This window comes from Gavia stellata, chromosome 1 (assembly GCF_030936135.1).
Source record: "Gavia stellata isolate bGavSte3 chromosome 1, bGavSte3.hap2, whole genome shotgun sequence".
NCBI lineage: Eukaryota > Metazoa > Chordata > Aves > Gaviiformes > Gaviidae > Gavia > Gavia stellata.
In genome coordinates, this window is record NC_082594.1 from 130,533,156 (window position 1) to 130,554,798 (window position 21,643).

The 21,643-nt window shown below is 39.5% G+C and overlaps 1 protein-coding gene across 1 annotated transcript in view; it reads right to left on the reverse strand.

Annotated features, from left to right (window-relative positions):
• POLQ (DNA polymerase theta) overlaps positions 1 to 21,643 on the reverse strand; it is a 52,847-nt gene that overhangs the window by 16,976 nt on the left and 14,228 nt on the right. Inside the window, exons 7-20 of the mRNA XM_059821120.1 lie at positions 20,362 to 20,506; positions 20,116 to 20,262; positions 18,807 to 19,019; positions 15,460 to 15,602; positions 13,852 to 14,053; positions 13,501 to 13,643; positions 10,938 to 11,131; positions 10,494 to 10,618; positions 8,745 to 8,988; positions 5,155 to 8,304; positions 3,992 to 4,131; positions 3,174 to 3,370; positions 1,449 to 1,689; positions 163 to 356 (exon numbers count right to left, since the gene is read on the reverse strand). Coding sequence (XP_059677103.1) covers positions 163 to 356; positions 1,449 to 1,689; positions 3,174 to 3,370; positions 3,992 to 4,131; positions 5,155 to 8,304; positions 8,745 to 8,988; positions 10,494 to 10,618; positions 10,938 to 11,131; positions 13,501 to 13,643; positions 13,852 to 14,053; positions 15,460 to 15,602; positions 18,807 to 19,019; positions 20,116 to 20,262; positions 20,362 to 20,506 — 5,478 coding nt within the window. The remainder of the gene's footprint in view (positions 1 to 162; positions 357 to 1,448; positions 1,690 to 3,173; positions 3,371 to 3,991; positions 4,132 to 5,154; positions 8,305 to 8,744; positions 8,989 to 10,493; positions 10,619 to 10,937; positions 11,132 to 13,500; positions 13,644 to 13,851; positions 14,054 to 15,459; positions 15,603 to 18,806; positions 19,020 to 20,115; positions 20,263 to 20,361; positions 20,507 to 21,643) is intronic.

Below are 21,643 nucleotides of genomic sequence, written 5' to 3' on the forward strand. Positions count from 1 at the left end.
ATGAGCATAAAGAGAAATCAACACTGAGCAGAGTTCAATTTGCATTTTGTGTTTTCTTCATACGCAGTCTGGCCAAGAAGGTTTTTTCTTAAGTCTAAGAAAAAGCCTCTTGAGGGTAACTTCTGAGAAAGTTCTCCCCCTCCCACCCTAACCCTCACATACCTCTGCAATGTCATCAGGGCTGGTCAAAGAGAAGCTGTGGCCTGCCAGCTGATATGCCTTGGTCTCAATCTCGCTCAGTTTAGCTTGCATGACCTGTTTCTGGGTTTCATATGCTGTTGTGCTAAAACCAATGCCATTCAGCTCCAGCAGAGCCAAGCAATAATGGGTAGGCATCTCCACTTTAGAAAATACTTCTGTAGTAAGTAAAAACCCCAAGAAAATCTTTTATAACACCAAAACCAGATGAACTGCAGGTCAACAGAGTCATAAAAAAAAACCCCTGGGGAATCCTCAGTTTTTAAAATCCTGAATGTCCTGACACACTGATATATTTTAATACAGATTTAGTTTAAATACTTTTGTTTCTGGAATATTTCGTAGTAAGAAATACATCATAGTAAGAAGTATTCCAGAACTTTTTATCACAAAGTATTTAAGAGAATAACGACTTCTGTCAAATTTTTTTTTCCTAAGAAATACACATCTCTCTCTATATCAACATTTTATAAACCACAGACGTGCTTAATGTAAAGCTTTCTAACTTGATACACTTTCATTCCACCACCCACAACTTTTAAAAATGTTCTAAGGTTTAGTTGTCACAATCATAAATAAACTTGCAGTAATAGACTTCTGTGAGACTGGACCTTAATCTTAGGCTTTGGATACAATTTAGAGGAAACAATCATAAAGCTCACCAATAGGTATATGTTTTTGGGGGGTTTTTTGTTTGCTTGTTTTTAAAAAAAGACAAGCACTCAGCAAATGTTCATGCAAACATACTGGATCATTCACTATGGGATCACAAAAGTTTCACAGACACAACACATATGCGGCAAACAATGCTACGTGGGCAGGCCAAAGAGCAAGAAATCTCCTTCAGAAAACATTTGAGGATTGCTTCTGACAAGGAAATGCAAAAGCTTTTGAAAACATTCATGAGAAACAGACCCACAAGCCCCCTCAGAACAGCTAGGGTACTCACCTGGGAGGTCTGCTTGTTTCAGAGACTTAAAATAGACTCTGCTATTGCCTTAAGCAATGGAACTGATGGATATTTGGAATTTAAAAATTATATTTTAATTAAAAAATTTAATTTTTTGACAAAACAGATGTACTTCCAAGGGACATTCCCTCTTTTCTTTTAACAAATCAGCATTTTGCCACAGAATATACTTCAATAAGAACGTCCAAATCTCCTCTCTTCTCCACTGATCATTCAGCCTGTGGCAACACAGCAACCTTTACTCTCCATCTTTGCCCCCAAGTGGAGGAGCTCTCTTTACCTGTCAGATTTTCCTTCCGTAACTCATTATGGAGTTCGTTCATAACATTGAAGATAAGCACAGACTCTATTGCCGCTCTGTACCGCCCAGAATGATCTCCGTCGGCACTAAGCCCCAGGCTCTGCCCCCCTTGGCCGGTGCCTACTCCTTCCAGTAGAGATAGCTCGTTGGGGAGGAAGTTAGTCACCATGTTGTGAAGCGTACGTTCCTTAGAGCCAGAATCAAGCAGCCAACATGCAACCTTAAAAAAGGGAGACCTGCATGAGATCTTTCTTCCATTTTAGTCGTAATACAATGTAAATATTTAACTGGGAGTTAATGCAAGGTTATAGTGCAAATTATTTTTCTTGATGTGGCAGGCAGACTGGAATAATTTGTGGAAAAGTTACATGATTTCAGATAAAAACATCAAGAGGGCATAAGTCACTGAAAAGCTTCATTCTCACTCAAAGTTAATTCTGCACATCTGAAAACCTTAGCCTCTGTCAACTAAACACATCTCAAAGTGTTGACTTCAGGTTTTTTCATTTATTAAATCCTAACACAAAGGGGATTAAATATGAAAATCAGGATCAAAACACATTTAATCTGAAAACTTTATAAAAATCAGAACTTTCTATTGATCTAGAACATTAGTCAAGCTGAGCTCTCCTATTTTTTGCACATCAGCAGTAGTACCAAGAATTCTGCAAGGCAAATTTTATTCTTGGTAAGCCTCATATCTCCCACTGTCTTCAAAGCAATTTTGCTTAGAGCTATATTTCAATTTCTTGTGTCAAAATAGGACGTAACACAGGTTTCTGCATTGTCTCTGCCACGCAAGCAGAAGGTAAAAACCACATGTATATGTACGGGTGTGTGGGTGTGTGAGAATGTGTGTGTGTGCATGTATATATTCATTGCATCACTAAAATGAACAAATATGAGTATGACTCCATTTAATACACAGAATAGTGCAGGGAAAGGTTCTACTTATATTGCTCTTTAATTTTATCCTAAAATTATGCGTCAGTATGAAAAGCTAAGTTTGTCCTTGTGTTGAACTGCTTAGCTACTTACCTGCAGACTTTAATATTGCCATGTCGCTGTTCAGCCCATGTGTGATGCAAGCTTTAAAAATCAACACCAGAAATTTCTATGCATCTAGAGCTTTTCCTAACAAGGACAAGAAGGCGCTTTTACCTCTTTCTAGTATTTCATTTGAGCTACAAATGGTACCCAAACCTTTTGAAATTGCATGTAAACTTTGTTTTGTTTTGAGAACATAGTAGCAGCAAAGTGGTTCATACACATGGGGGTTAATCTTTTGCTTACAAAGCCTTCTGCTCTCAGAATCAATAATCGGACCAGAAGCACTTCTGATATTTTAGTCCCAGGCTTCTTGTAGCAACAAAACAAGAGTTCATGCCTGTCCACTGGGACATGGGAGAGCTTTAAACTCATCCTCCCCACCCAAGCAATCAGGCGTGAAAGATTAATGTGTTAATGTACCACTGAATCTGCTCTGTTTCTCTTGCAGGCACCACGAACACACATAGCAAAAGAAGTCTCCTCTAAATACTGTTCTAGATTTCCCACTGGAAAAAAGTTTCACTAAACCCCCTGACAGGTGTGCATATTCAAATCTAAATAACACAAGGAAAGGACCAGAAGGTACTCCTGCCTTTCCACTGGTGTCTTTAAACTAGTAGTTTTACCCAAGCTGAATTTCTTAATCCTGCAAACCTTTGGGTCCTCAAAACTTCCTTCCAAGGAGATGCCACAAGCCATCACCAGAGTCTTGTAGTGCTGAATGAAGTTATACATGACAAGTGAGCGCTCCTGCTTGGGCTTCTTCTGCAGGTACAGCTGCAGATCATACAGTCTCTCTGTTACAGATAGGTCTTTGTCCAGAGGTGGCGGTGCCAAACTCATACTGATTTCTAAGGCAGGAAATACAAGCAAAAATCATCTTTTTACCCACTGCGTGATAAGAAAGGCAAGAGAACAATCTTGAATGCAATCATCTAAAGCACAAAAACTACAGACAGTGAACAAATAACAATAAATCTATACCAATATTACATATTTTTTCAAACCAGACAAGGCTCCCAAAAGCAATATGCTATGTCTGTATTACTAAACGAAGGACAGCCAGGAATCAAACCCTAGCCACGAGCCCACATAGTACAGACTGGGTTATGTTCAGCATTCAAGTGCCAGATTTGTTGTGTAGAGCAAAAATTGGAAGAGGCTGAAAGATAAAAGCAAGAAAGCTAAAGAGAACATGGGAGTAAGGTAACATTTTAGCAATATGCATGCTCAGCAGTCCAGTGCTTGAGCCAGCTAGCTGGCTTTATTATATAGCGGCATAGATGTATCCACAGCAACATGTTCAAGGGTGTTCAACACTTAAGACTGTTGAATAATACGGTTAAATCACTCCATCACACAACTGAGCTGGGTTTGGGACACTCAAAACACTTCCAAGAACCTATCTGCTGAAGGCAGTTTCTTGAAATGCAGTGTCCATGTAAGACAGCACAGCCTGTCCGCTCACTTACCAGTCTGGTCTTGTATCTGCTGCAAAGAGATGTAATAGGCATCTTTTCCACCCCAACATACTGCCAGTCCAACTACCAAGATGTCTTCGCAGCCTTGGACAGGAAATCCATCATCTTTAACTTTCATCCATTGAGGAGAACTTACTAAAGGAATAATTTTTAAGTTACAATTATACAATGGCATCCATAAATACAGAAGAGTTTGGATCCTGAAAATGTAAATACATACAGTTGAGCCTAAATTTCTTAAAAGTGAATATATACCTTCATTTTTATCTATAGGGAGAAAAATCTGTGTTTCTTTTGGGAAAAAAAAAAACCCAACAAAACACGTTTAGAATAGCAAAACTTTCTCTTAACAGAAACAACCACCCAAACTGCAAAACTCTGGCCTTTCCTAGCAATCTCTTCAAGAGTTGAGACAGAAATGTATTCCCTCCTTTCACTCTGAAAAATATTTCACATATGTCTGTCAAAAATATATTTTGATAGTTAAGAAATTTTGTTGCTGTTATTATGGCAATATGACAGCAAAGAATCTAACTCTGCTTAGTCTTGTTATTTTAAAGGAAGAGTATGTTTATACAGCAGCAAACTGCAGCACATGAATGCTTCTGTGGAAAAAAAATGAAGCAATATTGCAACAACCCAGAGACTGATCTGAACTTCCCACATGCATATATTGAACCAAGTTTACTTTTTGCAAACTCAAAAATACTTCATCTTGGTTCAGAGGCAATCCCGTGAGTAACACTGCACAGTGGAGACCCTGAACAAGCTGTACAGTTTACTGTTAAATATATTATTAATTTTAAAATATACTAAAACTCGTTTATGACATGGAGAGATACACATGATAAAGGGACTGCACACAGGTCCATTTCAAATTTAGATACACAATGAAACGCTAAGAATATTTAGATGCTCTCACAAACAAGCTGCTAACACTTCATTACTATCACCAAAGACCTACCAATTGAATACTTGACACCAATTCTCCATCTTCTACTGCCACTCAGCTCCTTTGCTTTACTGAGACTGACAATATTCAATTAGTATCAGTAATTTTCCTCCTTTTTTGCAAACCCTTTCCTTCTCCACTCCTGCTTTAAGCTGAAGATGCCACCTTGCTGTTCACAAAATAATGCGCTGGAACACGGAACTGACCTTTTTTGAATTTGCCACCAATCGTCGATTTGGGAGACAAAAGACATTTTGTTCTTTCACATGCCACTGAGATGGAGAATCTGCTTTTCTCCTTCCATTCTGCAACAAAAGTCTGGAAAAGTGCTTTGTCGCTTGCTACATCAATAATAGTGAAACTTTCAGCACTTAAGGGAACGAGTGGAAAAACGTCCTGAGATAGCTGCAGTGAAAAGCCTTGGTCTATAGTGGAATCATCTTTTATCTCATCAGTCTCAACTGGGTCTGTACTCCCAAGATTGACGTGGAGAGTTTTTACCTGCTGCTCTGCATTGCCCTCACTATTCTGCTGTGGCTGAATCAGCTGCCCTTCATTCATGCAGGCGACTTGTCTCTTCCTTGCAGATTTCACAGAGAGAGAAACAGAACTCCTTGAAAAAAGCTCTTTGGGGGGTGTTGGAGGAATAAACCCATTATTACTATTTGGTGGAGGACAGGATGTCCTGTTGCTTCCCTTGAATGGAAGTGTTATGCAGTCTGTTTTCTGAAGATCCAAGTTTTCCATTTTGTTTTCTTTAACCTTGAAAGAGCTTTTTAAATCCTGGCAAGTGGGCAAAGGCTCTGGCTGACAACAGTCAGATTCAAAAACTGGATTTGGCTCTTGATTAACAATAGGAGCAACTAACTTCCCTTTCAAACAGGAGCTTACTGAAACTGGTTCAATGCCTGAGGGACTAGGCCATTTGTCTAATACATCCTGCAGTCCTGGGCTTAGTTCAATCGAGTGTTCAGTCCACACCACTGGATGAGTTTTCTTGCCCAAAGCTTGCTGGGTTCTCTGGAGCTTTTCACCTTGATCTCCTAATAATTCCTTTGGTCTGGAGTCACTGTTACAAATCACTGGGTTTCTTAATCCTGGTTGACCGTGAAATGTAGAAGGAAGATCTTCCAGAAAAGATGGGGAATTTGCACGATCTAAAACTTCAGTTATGAGATCAGAGAATGCTAGAGACACATCATTACACTGCGCAGGATCCTCAAGCTCTTTCTGATTGCCGCTGACATCAAGTTTATTCTGTACGGGTTTTAGGTTCTGCAAAAGGCCATCTGGAGGAAGCAAAGCTTCTTGCTTCTCCACAGAGTCCTTTCTGTCAGCTTCTGTGATGTGAACAGCTGAAAGGTCGCTGACATTACTGAAGCTATCATCAAACAGCAAGCTATCACTCATATTCAGGCTTGTTTCAGTGATAGGGTGGCATTCTACTTGTACAGTGTGCTCCCTACCAAAAGGGGAGGTTGCTTTCCTAAGGTCTTTAGACACACTCTCCCCTTTCACTGAATTTTGGGTCTGGTAGTCTTGCAGAAAACTGTGTAGCTGGGAGTCGGTCACTGAGAAATCGCTTTCTTTAAGGCAAGGTGCAGACTCTATTTCCTTCGCTACGGGCTGTAAATTAAGACATCCAGACTCCAAAACTTTTTTACTGCAGTGCTGAGCTGTGTTTTTTGTAATGTTATTTGTTGTGGTAAGACTCGATAAGCCCAGTTTCCTAACTGTTGCAGCCAGCCGTTCATCAGTGGCATTCTCAGTCCGTGAAGTGCTTAGTTTCTCGGAGATTTCCTGCCGTGGTATTGCTGCCAGCTCTGAACCTTCTATTCCCTGCTGTCCTGTGATTCCAGCTGCTCCCTCCTGTTTTATTAGCATCTCAGTTTGAGTATCCAACTGGAAGCTGTCTTCAAAGTCTCTAGAGTGAGAAAACAGACCAGAGGACGGACCGTTCTGAACACCATCTGCATTGCAAACACCTCTGGATTTTACTAGAGAGTCTTTCAGAAAACCCTTGAGATGACTGTTAGCTTTCTGCAGTGCTCCATCTTGTAACAATATTCCATTGAGCTTTTCACTCCCGTTTTTGCCACCATTCTGAATCTGGCAGGTTTTATCCTCACCAGGACAAAAATGCACAGGCTTCCGTATCCTGCTGCCACTATGGACATGTCCACTTCCAGAGCAGCTAGCAGTTACATTACAGTGATCTGTGCCTAAAACCATTTGCTTCTTACCAACCATCACCTCAGCAGAGCTAGCATCTGTTTGCATTTTATTAATTTTATTCTGCTTATCAACAGTATTTTCATTTCTCTGTGCCCTAGAACCTTCTACAATATTACGTGTCACCACATTGATGTGTGGAGTACCCTGCAGTGTAACAGGTGCCTGAAAACATGCTCTCCCCTTAGGCATGCCTTCATTAGTGGTAGCAGGCTCTGTAAATAATCCTTCCATTTTATCTTTCCTCCCAAGATTAATTTCCCCCATCTGGACAGAATTTGAGACTTCATGAGTTACAGACCCTGTTTCCATAAATTCCTTCTTATTTTGGTATGAAAAAACCCTATCTTTAGAGATAGTGGGGTGGAAAGCAGGTGGCTTTTGTATGTCTATGCTAAGAATATTTGAATCTTCAAGAAGTGACCTCTGCAATTTTGAAGCAGTATTTTTGTTCCTACTCCGGTTTAAATGCATGTCTGTACTTTTTATCAGTCTAGAGGCTGAAGACTTCATTCTTAATGTTGGTGTTTTTCTTTGTTCAGTAGGGAGATCTGGAATTGCTCTCCTGGAATCTGTCTTGTTTTTGACCAGAGAAATTCCTTCTGCATTTTCATTATCTCTGCACATATTTGGCCGTTTTCCAGCACTATACACAGTATCATTATTGTCTTCCTCTGCTTGAGCCTGTCTCCTGCCTGGGACTTCACATTCAAATCCGGAGTTTTCTGTACTACCGCTTAGTCGCCTTTTAGATCTCTTTTTAATATTTGATAAGTTTCCAGTCTGAGAACCAAGGCCATTATGATGTTGAACTCTGCACCCTTTTTTGTTTAACACCTTAGAAGACTCAGAAGACTGCTCTCCATTTGATCTACGTAGTCTGTCTTCCAGTTCTGACTCACTGCTGATCATAGAGGATGTATCAGACTCGAGAAAAGACTCTGGGTTCCACTGCACTCCCATCAGTGCCAAATCCTGCTGGAGAAGTCCCCTGGCTTCCTCCACAATGAGGGAAGCTGCTTCTCTTTCGGTTAAACCTTTCATTCCAGCCATCCAGATGCTGCGCACAGTCCGACGCTCCTCTGCTGATTCTTCATCTTCATCCACAGCCCTACGAACACTATGGGAAAGGTAACAGACAGATGTCAACATTCATGCAGAAAACAACAAACGACACAAGGAGCTGGCACTACTCCGCTCCGCTCCCATTTCAGTTAGCTGCACAGCTTCCTAGCGTCACAGAAGCACTATATCCAAAATACAATGCACTTAATAGGCAATAACTATTTCAGTTTTCTATATGTGAATTGATGTCGATGAAAGATATTACTGGCTGCATACCCCAGAAGCATTCCCAGGTTTCTGTGTCCAAACATGCACCCCAGATGAGTCCCAACTCCCTACTAGGGCAAGATCCCGGTCTGAATCAATCCTCCTCCATGCACTGTTTTGGCACCAAGTCCCAAAAGGTTGCCATATTTAATTACAGGTTTCATCCTGTAATCCTTCACCTTACAAACAAATTCCTTTACTTGACTTCTGGACTTACTGATTTCTCACCTTTTGAATGGTACTGAATTCTTCAGAGCAGTTGCCACATCATCAGGACTGGCTTTAGCAAGATCAGCCACTGTGACAAAGCCAGCGTTGTAAAGCATCCTAGCACGCTGTGCATTCAGCAGAGACAGTCGTACCAGGTCACAAAGCTCCCTGTGAACCCCAAAAGTGAGGCGGCTCTGGAACTGAGAGAGCAACAGCTCCATGTTGTGCCAGCCCAGCCGATTACAGAAAACTGTTACCATTCCTGGAACAGAGAAGTTACATCAATGTCTTAACTCCAGCTCCAGTTCTACTAAGCTGGATCCATTTTCCCCCCCTCATCTGAATAGGCAGTCACTTTACATTTCTCACCTTCCCATTACTTATAATAAACATGAGTTAGTTTCTGTAACTATGACTAGGAGCTGGGCTTGCAGAACTCAATCAAGAATTAACTAGTTTATCAGTGAGGCAGAAATTCTGAATGACAATTGCTTTTTCGAAGACGCTAATCTTGAAAGTGTTACAGGATATACACATGCTTCACAAGATTCCTATGAACCAAACACACTGAAGAAAAGAAGACAGAAAAAACAGTGATGGAAGGCACTAAAAGAAGCCACAGATCTTTGAGGAAAGCCGGCACTGATGTCCATAAGATCAGAACTTGGCCTGCAGAACTTCAGCTACTGAGAGTAACATAGGAGGTAGCAAAGCCTGTGACAAAGGTTACAGTTGCAGTCCCCAGCACATGGGAGGAGGAAAAGAGCAGGGAAAAGACAGTTTATTACTCACACATTGCATCTACAGAATATGAAAATAACTGAAAGACATGGCATCCCTCACTATTTTTATAGTGATTATAGAATACTATTTTTATCATCTCTCTAACTACATGTCATGTCAGCAGTCCATTTTACTTCCCAAAATACTTTGTTCCTGCACTAATCTACCTGATTGCTGAAAATTATTAACACTGGAAATAGAGAATTATGAAAAAGCTACAACAAAAAGTTATTTATACTACCAGAATTAATTTAAACTACTCTGCATCAGTTGGCATGACCTTTTCATTTTGGGGCTTTGACTCATGCTGCAACCCACACATAGGGTTTCGCAAGTTGAGCTAAAACTGTCTTAAAGATTGAAGACCCACTTAGGGAGTAATGGAGAACTTAGACAATAGGAAAAAAAAAAAAAGTATCTCAGTCACATAGTGGGCTGTTACATGTAATCCTACACAGCCCTGTTAAGGAAGTTAAGTTAAAGGTCACAGCTATCTGACCTCTTGTTATCTGGTGATAAATGACCCAGAAACTACTCACTCTCTTTTCAAAACTATAAACTTATACTTTCTGGCCAATTAACTTTGCAAGCAGGAGAAAGCCAAGCTAAGTCTTAGAGATCCCAAACTTTCCCCATGCTGAAAGGTACTCTTTCCTGATACAGCAAAGCTTCAGAATGGACTTGTACTTAATTTCTGTACTTAGTACTGAACAAACTATATTCCTGCGCAGTACACAGATGATTTCCACAGACCTCAGCATGCTACAGCACTGCTTGATTCCACTCAGCTGGCTCCCTTCCCACAGCACTCTGTGGTTCCATCTCAAAGCAGGGGCAACCACAGATTAAGTTATAAAGCTGGAAGTGGTTTTACAAGACTGACTGTTGTTAGTACCACACTGTGGCTCTCTTATCTCCATATCTGGAAGGAAAGAAAACAGACTAGCCTAAGATTCCTGAGGTTTTTTTGGCCAGACAACTCACCTGCATAGGTGGCAGCAGACTGCTGCAAGGATTGAAGCTGGCCACGACTACAGCCATATTTCTTGGTCATATACTTTAAGGGAACCTCACTGATTAAATCCACAAGAGCAAGACTGGTGAAAAACCTGTAGAAAAAGTACATATGGAAATAAAATCATCATCCAGGGCACATTAGTGTACATGGCAAAATACACTGTGATAGCATAGGACAGAATAGTACTATAACACAGCACACAAAAGAAACAGGGAAGATGGCTTCCAAAAACATCAGCACAAACATCTTGTGCCAGCAGTGTTCTCAGTCCAGAGCAGGCCAGGTCCAGGTTCTCTGAGCTATCAGCTCACTCAGCAAGAGAGACAGTTCCTGAAAACAGACACAGAGCCTGTCCCCTCCACACGTTATAGCCTCTAGTCTTTCCACAGTCACACCCATTTGTGGCTAACCTTTTGTGGATGGCCATTTGTCTATGCTGTTTCTCCGTTTTAGCTATGATTTTGCCCTTTACCGAGCGAGCCAGAAAGCCTTCTTCAACCCCCACCAGCTCGGCCACACGTTTCATTGAGGCAGGCAGCTTCTCCCATAAGCAGAAAAACTGGTACCAATCAATTGTGGTCCATTCCTCATACACTGGGGTGACCTAGAGAAAATAAGACAATACAAAAAACTATTTCAGACAAACAAACAGAACGGAGTTCTGACTAAACAAAAATACTGCCTAGGGAATGTGGTTAGAGCATCCTACGCACTACTCTGAAGCATTGAGTCATAATCATGTACCCTGAAGAAAGTAAAAGCTCTTCTAATCTAGTTTTTTTTAACATTTGTACTGATGAGATCTGACTCACACAGGTACTCTAATGATTAAACAATTTGGAATCTTTGTCAGATTGCTCCCTAAATCCAAGCCACTAGAAGATTTTTAAGCTGCATCTTTATTCTCCTTTAACAAAACAAAACTTTATTCTTTTTTTATAAAAACTGACAGATATCTATCAGCCTCTTAAAACCACTAGCAACCACACTAACCACTGCCATGACATCTGATAAAGCAGGATGGAACATAGATTTTGCCAGAACTCACTGAAGCTTTCATTTACCTGGGGTAAAAGAAATCTCAGCTTTGATTAACACTAACAAAAAAGCCATCCAGAGCATTCACACACTTTTAGACAGAAAACCAATTCTGTTATCATTCAGTCAGCACAGAGTCGGTGTCAGTACAAGGAGACAAAATGTCTTCATATCTGTATTGATATACTGCAAGATTAATTATTTTGAAATAACTAAGTTGTTGGGAAGCATTTAACGTAGCACAGAATACCAGATGCCTAGGTAGTTGTAAATTATCCATGCCCCCTTCATCTGCTGAGAAGAACAAGAGCTAAGGTGGGGGATTTTCTTTTGCTGTTTGTTGGGGTTTTTTGTTGTTTTTTTTTTTCTTTAAAGAAAACTCGTTTCCTATCCTAGCACATACTTACTTGTTTTAATCAACTTTCCTAAAATACAAGGTCTTGGAATTCAGTCTCATATTTGTACAAGTAGATTCAAGCCTAAGAGAATTAAAAAGCATTACAGCACGTAATTTCCCCGTAGCCCATAAGGAACACAGGAAGAACAATTTTTTTTTTTTTTTTTAAAAAAAAGCCACCAAAACCAAACAAACCTTTGGCCTTGAACAGACTTGAAAGAAAGTGGTTTAGGCTAGCTTAATGGAAGAGAATCTCAAGAACATTCTGTTCAACAGTGTATTTGATTTAAAATAACATTAGACAAGCTGCTACAATTAAAAAGTATAGGGTAAAAAAAAATATATTGTCATCACTGTCTCTACCCCAGAACATGAACAAAATTCATCTTTTTTTTTTTCTGTTTTGGAGATGCAAACAAGGAAAAAATTCACTGGTGTATGACACAAAACAGTCCACTGTGCCTAGTAGAGAAAGAACAAAATACAATGTGGTCCTCTAAAACAGAGATATGGGTACATATGGGACACTAGAAGATAAAAAAAAAAAAAAAAAAAAATCAGTATCAGCCATTAACTAGGTTAATGAACACAGCAAGCAGAGACAGGCATCCTCAATCTCTTGCCTCCCCCTGTCCCCTAGCTCAACAACTCCCGTAACTGCAAGCACATTCTCCTTGGAGTGAACTTTTTTTTTTTCCCAGGCATGATGCCCAAATTTTGCCTTTGATTTATCAGCCTGGTAAAGAGAATACACTTTATACTTAAGGAGGCTAAAGATGACTGTCAAATTTCAGATGATGATTGCATAATGGGCCTCTGGCTGTCACGAATCCTAAGGCGTTCACTGCAACTCCATCTTGCTTCCTCACTGATCTTTACAGGTTCATGGCTTCCTCTCCAAACGTCTTAAATAGCATTGCTTAGCTTTTTAAGTGTATGTGCACATAAATCTTGACAAACTTTGGGCCACTTTCCTCTCAAAAGATTTATCATGCTCCTTCCTTTAGCCCTGGCAGCATCACCAGGCAAGTAAACTAAATCAAAGATTAATTTCACTGTTACCGAACCAAAGAAAGGCCCACCCATAGAAGAAAGCAGTATAGTTTCTGAGGCTTTTTGTAGGCAAAATAGATGCTAAAACCCCTAAAGTTTTCTGAGGCTCCAAAAGTAATCTGAGATGCAGCCTGCTGATCCCAACACACAACAAAACCAATTTGTTTCATCAACTTCAAGCGTCTCAGAAAAATTACCATTATCCTACACCCAACATTTACAAAGTTCTGAAACCCTTCAAAGTCAGGAGTGACAAAAATGGGCTTAGATGGACATGCAGCACCTGCCTACACAATAGACACTATGGGAACAGACTAGTTCTGAAGAACATTCAATTTAGAAACTTTTCTTCAGGAAGGATGAGCTAAGCAAAGCACGAAAAAAAGCCCCATGTTCATGGAGCCCTCAAGAACTCTACACTGTGCTTTTTCTCGTTTCCTTAGTTTTGGCAGTACAAAATACAAAACACAGTGTGAGAAACCTACCAAATAGACGATATGCAGATCATTCTCCAGAACAAAGCTTTTCATAGCTCGCTGCAGGTCAGCAAAGATTTCCAATGCTTCAGTTGGTGAAAGAGAAGAGGAGAGAGTAGCTGAGCCAAGATGTGTTGGATGATAAATCTTTGCTGTTTTAAAAAAAAAAAAAAAAAAAAAAAACCACAACAACCACACATAGAGAAACAATTAAGTGCAAGTTTATATCTCATTTTCAGGTTGCAATGTATTTTATAGATATCAATTCTACTAACTTTTCACTAAACATCTACCCAGCTACAGAAGAGTTATTTATTCAAAACTGCTAACTGCCATCACTGGGAAGAACACCAATGTTACCTTTCACATCATTGCTGGAGTCCAGAGCCTGAATGAATTCATTTTCCAGCAGCCATGCCACACAAGCCTCGATAGGTCCAGTCTGCACTTTGTCTTGTGCTTTCTCATCTCCCCACTTGCTTGCTTTCAAGCTGGATGCAAGAGTGCAAGAAGCGTAGGTCTGCACATCATCTGGAGTGTTGGCCACTCCGCCCACAATGATCTGTTGAAGAAAACTACTTGTTCATATTGCCAGAGAAGCAGTATAATGGAACATCAGATCAGAGAATCAAAGAGACTGATCCATCAGATATCTAAGGTTTAAAGAACCAGTACAAGAGGGGAACTTGAAGGCCTTTTCTTGGCAAGAAGCTAGACACCTTAGGTAGAAGTAAGGGGACTAAGCTATGGGAAAGAATGAACTATAAAAATCTTATTTTGATAGCAGACATACACATAGTAGCAATTTAGATTTGAGACTAGCCCTAGGCATTTTGCTTAGCTAACACTGCGAAATACTTTTAGAAGCTTAAAACACAAACTGCAATTTTCTGAAGACTAAAAGCAAACCAGGAGGAAGGAGTTCTCCTAAGGCTCTTCAGCTTACTTAAGTTTTCTCTTAATAAATGTGAATGCTATACCCCATCACTGTTTTCCTGATTGCGAGTGATTTTTTTTTTTCCCCCTTGGATTTTGTTTTCAAAGTCATTTCCACGCGTATGTCTTCCTTGAGATAGCAAGGTGTTTAACTAAAACTTTCTTTCACGGTTTCAATGGACTTTTTTAATGTTATAAAACAACACCACCAGAAAGGAACCTCCATCTTTTAGACAGCTCTTATGTAGAAAAATGCATTTAGAAATTCCATTGATCTGCTAAAAATTCAAAACCTATGGAATCACAACCAAGTGCTAAGTATCACAGCAGTTTTCACAAAAGACAGTAGGATTAGTACAGCAAATGAACTGTATTTAAAAAATCTAAGCTCAGTTCAAGCCCAAAAGCAACTTTGGAAAAGGAGATAAGCTCACCGATGTGCAAAAACACCTCTTTGGTCCTTTTTACTCCTGTAGGAACCCTACAGAGGAGGGCAGGCTAGAGGGAGCGAATGGAGTACCACACTTGCTTGTTCACCAAAAATGTATTTACAAAAAGTCAATCATTTCTGTGCAAAAGAGGTAGAGAAGTTGAGGGGAGAAATAAGGGACTCTACGAGGTTCCACAAACGTCATTATGGCCTAATTCAGTCTACAAAGCCTCTGGGATCAGTAATGTACAAGAATCTCCCAGTTAAGACTATCAGGTCACACATGAAGTTTAAGAATTACACTTATTTATGCTTGCAGTTTGAGTATGTCTAAATGCAAAAGCAAAGCTTAGTAACTCTTGTTTGACTGTGCTTACATTCTGATCTGCAGCAAGCAGACTGAAACATACCAAATAAAATGATGAATACTGAAGCAAGCTGGCAGACCCAAGTAATTTCTTCTGAAGCTGCTTGGGTTGACAAGGGAGGAAACAGAAGAAAAAGAAAGTGCACAGAAAACATTTGATGGTGTCACAAAAGAAACCATCCTACAATTACAAGAGTGCAAGCACAGTTCTAATTCCTCTCCACGTGTCCTGTACCTCAAGTATTGCTCTTTTCATGCTAGAAGTGACAACTTCTCCTTCTCTTCTAAGCAAACAACTGCAAACAGGCTTAAGAGATCCCTGGAGTAGAGCAGTTCCCTTTGATCTTTCTGGGGGCTTGCAAACTAAAATGCTCTCACCTATAGGAAAAGAAAAAAAAAAAAAATGACCTTAGTATTGCATCTTAGCACTGTAATAGCTACACACAGTTCATCAAGGACACATTATTGGAATGGAAAACTGTAGGTATTTTTGAAAAAACTCAATTAAAAAAAGAAAACAAAAACCTTTGCAACCTTGAACAGTGTATACCCATTGCTACGTAAGAACTCTACAGATACATAATACTTAAGAACTAAAAGCTTGGAGCAGGACAACCTTCAAAGCTACATTATGCTGGTCAGGGTCTTGCCAAATCAGCTAAGGACCTTCCATAGCATCTCTGTGCATCTGCTTTGCTGCTGAACCACTCTCCCTTCTTGTTCTGGAATTGACTGGAACTATAATATACAGTGGCATCAATTTCTCCTCTGCACTACATCATTAAATTCAAAAGATTCTCAAAAGCAAGAAGAAAACATAAAAGCTGCACAGCACTTTGACAGTTTGTGTTAAGTCATTCAGCTTCCACTCCCGAAATGAAGTAACACAGATACCAAAGTAAATCAGAAATCCAAAGTTATTAATCTAAGTAACTATGCATTCTCTGAACTTTCATATATGCATACATACACACAAAAAATCTTAAGTATCCTGAATGGTTTCCACTGAAAGTACATCTAAATATACCTTACCTTAAAATTCTCTATCAGACATTGTTAAGTTAATCCCTAACTACCGAAATTCTGTGGGAGACAAAAAAGGTCCCAGAGCCATGAAACAAAAATAAAAATAATGGGCCAATTCCTTTAATGAACTAATAGTACAGACTACCCATGGAAAATGCAGTGGTCACATAAAGGAGATTTTTTTCAACAAAGCCATTACAGAGAAACTAGGTCCCTGGGAGACCTAGCTAGTTAGAAGCTTTGCCAATTGGCACAGGATGAATGAATTATGGGTGGGAGAAGCTTGCCTTTGACTAAGATAAGAACATTACATTTGGACTAGCTGGACATTAAGTATCATGATAGGTTTATGATAATTTGTTAAGATTTAAGTGCATGTAGTCTGGACACCAACGTAATTTTGGTAGCGGGTATCTTAGTAAGATCCTAGGAATGTTAAGATATGACAAAACCGTAGCTGTGGTAATGCTACAGTAATTAGCAAATTCAGAGGTAATCGCACTTAAATTCAGTGACCAGAATAAATACCACAAACGCAGCGTAGGTGAGTAACAGAATACAGCTTAAACATGATTACATAAATGAATTAAAGGATGAAAGACATGCTCAGACGGTGTGTGAAACTTTTGACATCTGTTGACCGTGCACTTTTGCCAGAGCTGAGAGTACAGAAGATAAACTGCATGTAAGCATTGTTTTGTGAAAGCAAAGCTTATTTTGATTTTAGCAATAAGGAACGTTCACTCATTTCATATTTGGGTTCTGATGTGACCTACAATTCCCTCTGAAAACTTTGACTCTTCAGTGTGATAAATCTAACAAGATGGGTATCTACTTGGCTCTACATTATCCGACAGTCATTCAATACTTGGGGGAACCCTTTTGCAAGATGCCACTGAGAACTTAAAGCCAATAACTGCAACCTAGCAAACAGTTAAAAAAAAAGGAACTAAGCTGTTCTAAGATCCCTTATTGAACATCTCAGATGAGAGGGGAAGTCTAGGTTAGCGTCAGACTAGACAAACACCAGAAGATTCTGGCTATCTAGGCATAAAACTCCATTATGAAAAAAAAACCTCCATAAGCAAAAAAGGCCCTGTTATATTTCTAGGTTTTGTTCAGTGATATTGAATAGCTTTACCTATTTCACCTTGGGAACATGACAGTTTTGATGAATGCAAAAATAATCCAATTTCACTTTCTAAAATGATGTTTTTAAATTTCCATCAGACAAGGAAAAAAAATTTAAAAAATCAAAACCTGAGACAATCCAACACTACAATGTTGGGGGGGTGGGGGGAAGGGAAGGAAATCAACCCAACAGGATTTATCTTCTGTCTGTCAGCTGAATTTCATATCCACATAAGGCATTTTTTCCAGCTGAAGTTGCTGTCCTCCAGTCTCCCTACTCTGTGAAAGAGTAGCAGCTGGTAATGTAGCTTTATGTTCTCATCGAAAAGACTCTGTGGAGTGGAAAAAAATGGTACATTCATGAAGCTCATCAGCATAAAAATCAACTGCTTACTGTGCAAAACACAGTCACATCAGAACTGTCAAAAAAAGGGTACTAATTATTGTAACTTGAAGGGAAAAGAAAAAAGAAACTTCAAGGAATAATGTAATTTTACACCCGCCAGCTACACTCAAGTGACAAAGTCTGGAAATTTTCAAAATACAGCATGCAGCTGCCCTTTTCTTTAACACATAGGGATAGCTCACAGAGATATAGGTGGTAAAATGCTCTGTTGCTACGCTACTCTGGCAAAAATAGAAAGTTAAATGTAAGAACAGTCTGCTTACATAGGGTTCCAGCAAGCACCAATCAAACCATCAGTAGGGCAAATCCCACTTCCCGCTTCTGTTGAACTTCTTATTTTCTATTGTGTTTATACTTGTATTTTTTCCAAATATCATCCACGAAAATAAATTTCCATTGCAAATTAAAATAACAGACAGGATTATTTCGTTGAACATCGATCAGTGTCACTCTATGCATGAAGACACCATATTACCTATGAACTACTGTTCACATTTCCCTGTCTCTCTGTCACATTACTACCTTCAAAATTCATAAAAGTTCTGGTTAAGTTTAGTGAAAGTTTAATAAATCCAAATCAGAACTTCAGACAACAGAAGAAGTTTGTCAAATTATGGCTGTAGACTTCAAATGCATTTCTTACATTTTAGGCCTGTCCAATGAGAGTTTACTGTAAATTTTCTCACTGAAACTGTAAACACTTCAGTAAAATGACCATGGATCACAGAATTAAGGCAAATGAACAGAAACTTAGAAGCTAACAAGAATTCAAAGGAGAAAATAGACCATTCCTGAAGTAACTGACATGTAAATACCAAAGTAAGTGTCATGCAGCGAAAAGAATCCCCTGGGATTTACAATTTTTACTCCATTAACACCAAACAAATTCATCTTGATTAACTTAATCATACTGAATACCAAAGGAATTCATCATGATTAGTCATTAATTGCAAAGCACTGCCCTGGATTTAATCAGGTTAACACCGTTCTTAGAGAATGTTAATAAAGCCTCTGCTTACCCTCTGTGTCTACTCCTTTCCTGCCAGCCCTTCCAGCCATCTGCTTGTAAGTGAGAATGTCCAGCAGTTTGCCACCAAACATGGGAGTTCGTATAATTACTCGGCGTGCAGGCAAATTCACTCCAGACGAGAGCGTGGAGGTTGCTGCTAAGACTCTAATCAAGCCCTGGCGAAAGGCTCCTTCAATGACGTCCCGTTCATCAAAAGTAAGACCTGAGCAGAGATGACTTTTAGCAAACCCAGTAATGGCGAGACTGCATTTAAGAGCTAATAATATTACTGTCAAACAAGGGGAAGAACAAATAAACTTAATGAACACTCGCTGTTCAGTGTTAGGAACCAGAGTCACAACGCTACCTCAGTTAACTTCTTTCGAACCATAAGTGAAGCAAAATTTCACCATTAAGTTTTCATTGTTCAGTTGACAGTAATAGTTATAAACCAGCTTTTCTAAGGTGCTTGTACACATTGTAGCAAGGTAAACAACTATTTACTACATATCTACATGCACTGCAAGTAAATAAAGAAAGAAAAAAAAGAAAAGAAAAAGACGACAACTGAATGTAACACACACAGTAGGGAACTAGGATTTAGTCATTTGCCATCCTGACCCTGGAATCTGTCTTCATTATTTCCCTTCTAGGTTACAAGTCTAATATGTATCTTTCTACATTTCCTTGAGGGCTTCAGGCTGATTTTATTCTTGAGAAAGAAATCCACACTCCATAAGCATTTGGAATTATTCCCCCTAACATATTCAATGACACAGCTACTGTTCTGTCTTCCAGAGTCAGTCCTTTCTCTCAGTGGATCAACAGGTGACATACACTATTACCTACTTAAGTAAGAAATGAAAGATTTAGCCAGAAGCATTAGCGGCACATGCTCCTTTTATTTTTATTTTCATTGTTATACTTCTTCTGTTTACTCATCTATTTCAGTATTATGTTGAGGAAAATTGCTCTGAAATACTCTGGCAGCTTTAGGGACAACTTGAAAATGCTTGGGCTGCAAATCAGCTAATTTTTCAGGCATTTCACAAAAAAAAAAATTAAGTTGTATTTAAAAAGTTGCTGTTATCCAACACAGCAGAGAGAAGATTTATCATCACTATTAGTGAATTAAAGTCTTTGGCCACAACAAAAGAATTTCAAGTTTACCTCTAACTGTGAGATTCTCAAGGCTTTTTAATTCACTCATAAACTGCAGAAGGTGTCAAAAAGCAACTGGTAAATTGCTGCTAACTACAGCAAAAGAACCCATATGACTTGACCATTACAGAATTCAAGACTAAGATATTCAGGAATACCTGCATGATGAAATGCCACTCCCCATGGTAAAGTACGTTGGAGCACAGAGTCCAGGCCTGAGATAGAATGCTTTAGCTGATCCAGAACCTCATCGATCTCTTCTCTGTCCACAACAACTGGGGAAAGGCCTGAGTTTTTTGCAGAACCTTGAGAGAGAAAAAAATATTTTTACAGTTTCTACTAAAATTAAATTTCATTAAAGGCACTGTGCATACTACAGTCTTCTATTAACTATTTTCTCTTACTCTCAGCCTGTTGCAAACTGTAGAATTCCCTGGCAATGATGTCTGCCAGCTTCTCACACCAGTTCTTGGATGGACAGAAAAGCAGGACTGAATGGCCATCACAAACAGTCTCATAACACAGGCTCACAACATGGTCTTCATCTCCCTGAATTGAGACAAAATATTTTCAAGGCACTCACACTGAATGAGGTTTGTAAATGCTGTCATTCTTCTGTGTCACAGTAGGAATCTTCTATTTCAAGTCAGAAAGAGGAGCAAACAAGTAAGATGCAGCACTGTTACCTTAGTTTCTGTCTTGCTTTAGGAAGTCCAAGGACTAGTATGACCACATTGCTGAGGACAGCCCTATACCTACCCATGAACAAACCCAAGGTGTTTCGTCTTGCTTTCATAAATCTGTTCCTGAGTGAAGGCCACCCAGTGCACACAAAAAAAATCACTGCAACCTCCATGTCGTGGCTAACAGCAGTGGGGAAGAACTAGGAAGAGCCCGGAGGGAAAACATCCCTCTACAGCAACTAAGGAAGACTCATCAACTAGGATGTCTGAATCAAAAGCATGAGTTGTAGTAGTGTGAGCATCCCCAATAAGACACACCCAGCAAGCACTGCTGACCAAAGACTGCAAGTGTTCAGAGCGCAGTGGAAGGCTTTTATGGATACTTATATGGATGTGCATGCAAACCCCTACTGTTTACAGCTTGCCTTTTCGGTTTTAAGATCCTAAGAGAGTTCCTGCAACTGATCTGTTTTGCTTGACTAAGCCAGATTCTCTTCCAGCAAGCAGGCCAAAGGAGGAAGAGAAAAAAGGTAGGTGTACGGTGAGAAATAAAAAGCACTGAAATGCAAGTGAAAACAGGGCAGCAATGGCAGGAACTGCATATACACATCAAAAGCTTGGTAAGGATTCAGCCAAATTCAACGGAAGTGGCGAGGTCAAAAAGTTGCCTTTCCTGGTCCAGTTTGAGGAACAGAACAGAAGTCTGAAGGTCCAGTGATAGATTTCAAGCCCAAGAGGATCATCTGGTCTTATAAAATAAGCCAACTCCCTTAAACTGTTGAGTCGTAAGTTTAGCTCTTTCTCTTACTTAATTTAGTACCTGTCAAAAGCAACTACTTCGAAAAATATCCAGAAAAGGAGACGCAACATCACCTTCTCAACATGAACACATAGAAGCAAGCTTCCAGATATTCTTGACACAAACATTTCCTTTTGTTTCTAGGATCCTTTTTCTTCGCTGTGCCACCATGCTACTGACAACAGAATGTCTGCGCACAACTAG